Genomic DNA, 1,807 nt, shown 5'->3' with positions numbered 1-1,807 from the left:
CGTTAAGTCAGCTGACAATCCAGCCATCCTGCTGTCCCGAGGCCGGTTTTCAGACGATGTTATTAAGTCTGGACTCTGGTTCAACGGCCCTAAATTCCTACACAAGGCAGAGATGCGTTTGGACTTCATTAGTTTGCAACTCCCCGCGTTAACCCTTCCTGAAGAAAGGTAGACAAGTCTGTTAGTCAACAGCGAAGTTTACGGACCAACTCAATTCTGGTACGACAAATTTGCAAGACACTCGAGGTATTCTCGTCTCAAACGATCAATGGCATATGTGTTACGCTTCATCAACAACGCCCGTCCACGCAAATCAAAAAGACTAGCATATGTGATATCCGTTGATGAGTTGAGAAGCGCTGAGGATCTCATCACATCAATAATCAAAAATCGTAGATTACAGAAGAAAATTCTGGAACTCAAGACACATTGATCCTTATCGAACAAAAACCTCAAGGCCTTGACCCCTTTCGTAGATCCTCATGGTCTTCTCAGAGTAGGCGGAAGACTAGCAAATGCAAGCATCCCCTACGATCAACAACATCCTCTTCTTCTTTCATCTCAAGATCGCATAGTTGCCCTAATGCTCACTCATGAGGACATTCGGTTGGGGCATGCGGGCGCTCACTCCGTGTTGAGCAATGTCAGAAATCGATTCTAGCCACTCAACGGATTACGTGAGATAAAGCGCATCATTAGAAAATGCGTCGTTTGCCATAGGTTCAACACTCCAACCTGTGAGCAAATAATGGCCAGTTTCCCTAAGGAACGGTTAACAATTTCGAGATCCTTCCAGAATGTAGGGATAGACTTTGGCGGCCCATTCTTGTTAAAAACATCCAATCTCCGGAAAACCCCCATAACCAAGGCGTATATTGTGGTATTTGTGTGCATGGTTACAAAAGCTGTGCATATCGAATTGGTATCGGGTCTTTCCACGAAACACTTAATCATGACACTTAAGCGCTTCATTTCTCGACGGGGAAATCCCTCCGTCATTTTTAGTGATACTGGCACCAATTTTGCGGGATCTTGCAATAAGCTGAAGGCATTGTATCAAGTCTTCAAGAATGACAAAATTCATGTTGCACTTCAAGATGAAATGTCCCTGAATGAAATCCGATGGAAATTTATTCCTCCACGTTCTCCTCATTGGGGAGGATTGTGGGGATCTGCCATCAAGAGTGCCAAATATTACCTCAAACGACTGGTTGGCAACGCACAATTTACGTTTGAGGAATTCTCCACAGTATTGTGCCAAATAGAGGCCATACTAAACTCTAGGCCACTCAGCCCCTTGTCCACCAATCCCTCTGACTAAACAGCACTAATACCTGGACATTTTTTAATCGGCGCCCCCCTCAGATCGTACCCCGACAAAATGTGGCCCATATAAAGGAACATCGATTATCTCGATGGCAAAAACATGCCCAAATCCAGCAAACGTTCTGAAAGCGCTGGTCCATGGACTGTCTAACCAGACTTCAAAACCGTCCGAAGTGGGCCAAGTCGTCCAGAAACGTGAAAGTGGGTGATCTGGTTCTTACCAAGGAAGATGGTCTTCCCTCCTTAAAATGGCCTCTAGCAAGAATCACCGAAGTCATGCTCGGTCCTGATGGAGTCGTTCGAGTGGTAAAACTCAAGACTCAGAGGACTGAACTGACTAAGCCAATTACCAAAAAATCCCTTTTGCCCGATCAAAACCCCGACCCCCCTGACTCTGTTCCGAGTGAACAGTAAATACTTTTGCCGCAGTAGCATAATCTCTGCTCTTCTCTCTCTTGGTTTAGTCTCATAGGTTAGTTCA

At 45.3% G+C, this 1,807-nt stretch overlaps 1 protein-coding gene across 1 annotated transcript; it reads left to right on the top strand.

Annotated features, from left to right (window-relative positions):
- The first annotated feature begins 641 nt into the window (after positions 1-641).
- Positions 642-1,321, top strand: LOC136343238 (uncharacterized). The gene is made up of 2 exons (XM_066289826.1): positions 642-677; positions 797-1,321. The coding sequence occupies exons 1-2, from the start codon at positions 642-644 to the stop codon at positions 1,319-1,321; spliced, it is 561 nt and encodes a 186-aa protein (XP_066145923.1).
- Positions 1,322-1,807: the final 486 nt, after the last annotated feature.

This window comes from Euwallacea fornicatus, chromosome 14 (assembly GCF_040115645.1).
Source record: "Euwallacea fornicatus isolate EFF26 chromosome 14, ASM4011564v1, whole genome shotgun sequence".
Classification (NCBI taxonomy): domain Eukaryota; kingdom Metazoa; phylum Arthropoda; class Insecta; order Coleoptera; family Curculionidae; genus Euwallacea; species Euwallacea fornicatus.
This window is presented reverse-complemented; position numbering and strand designations above follow the sequence as displayed.

Excerpts from the sequence above, each read along its gene's own strand:
- LOC136343238 (XM_066289826.1), top strand. The coding sequence starts at position 642 with ATGTCAGAAATCGATTCTAGCCACTCAACGGATTAC. Across the intron at positions 678-796 it reads CTAGCCACTCAACGGATTAC|AATGTAGGGATAGACTTTGG; the intron begins GTGAGATAAAGC and ends AGATCCTTCCAG.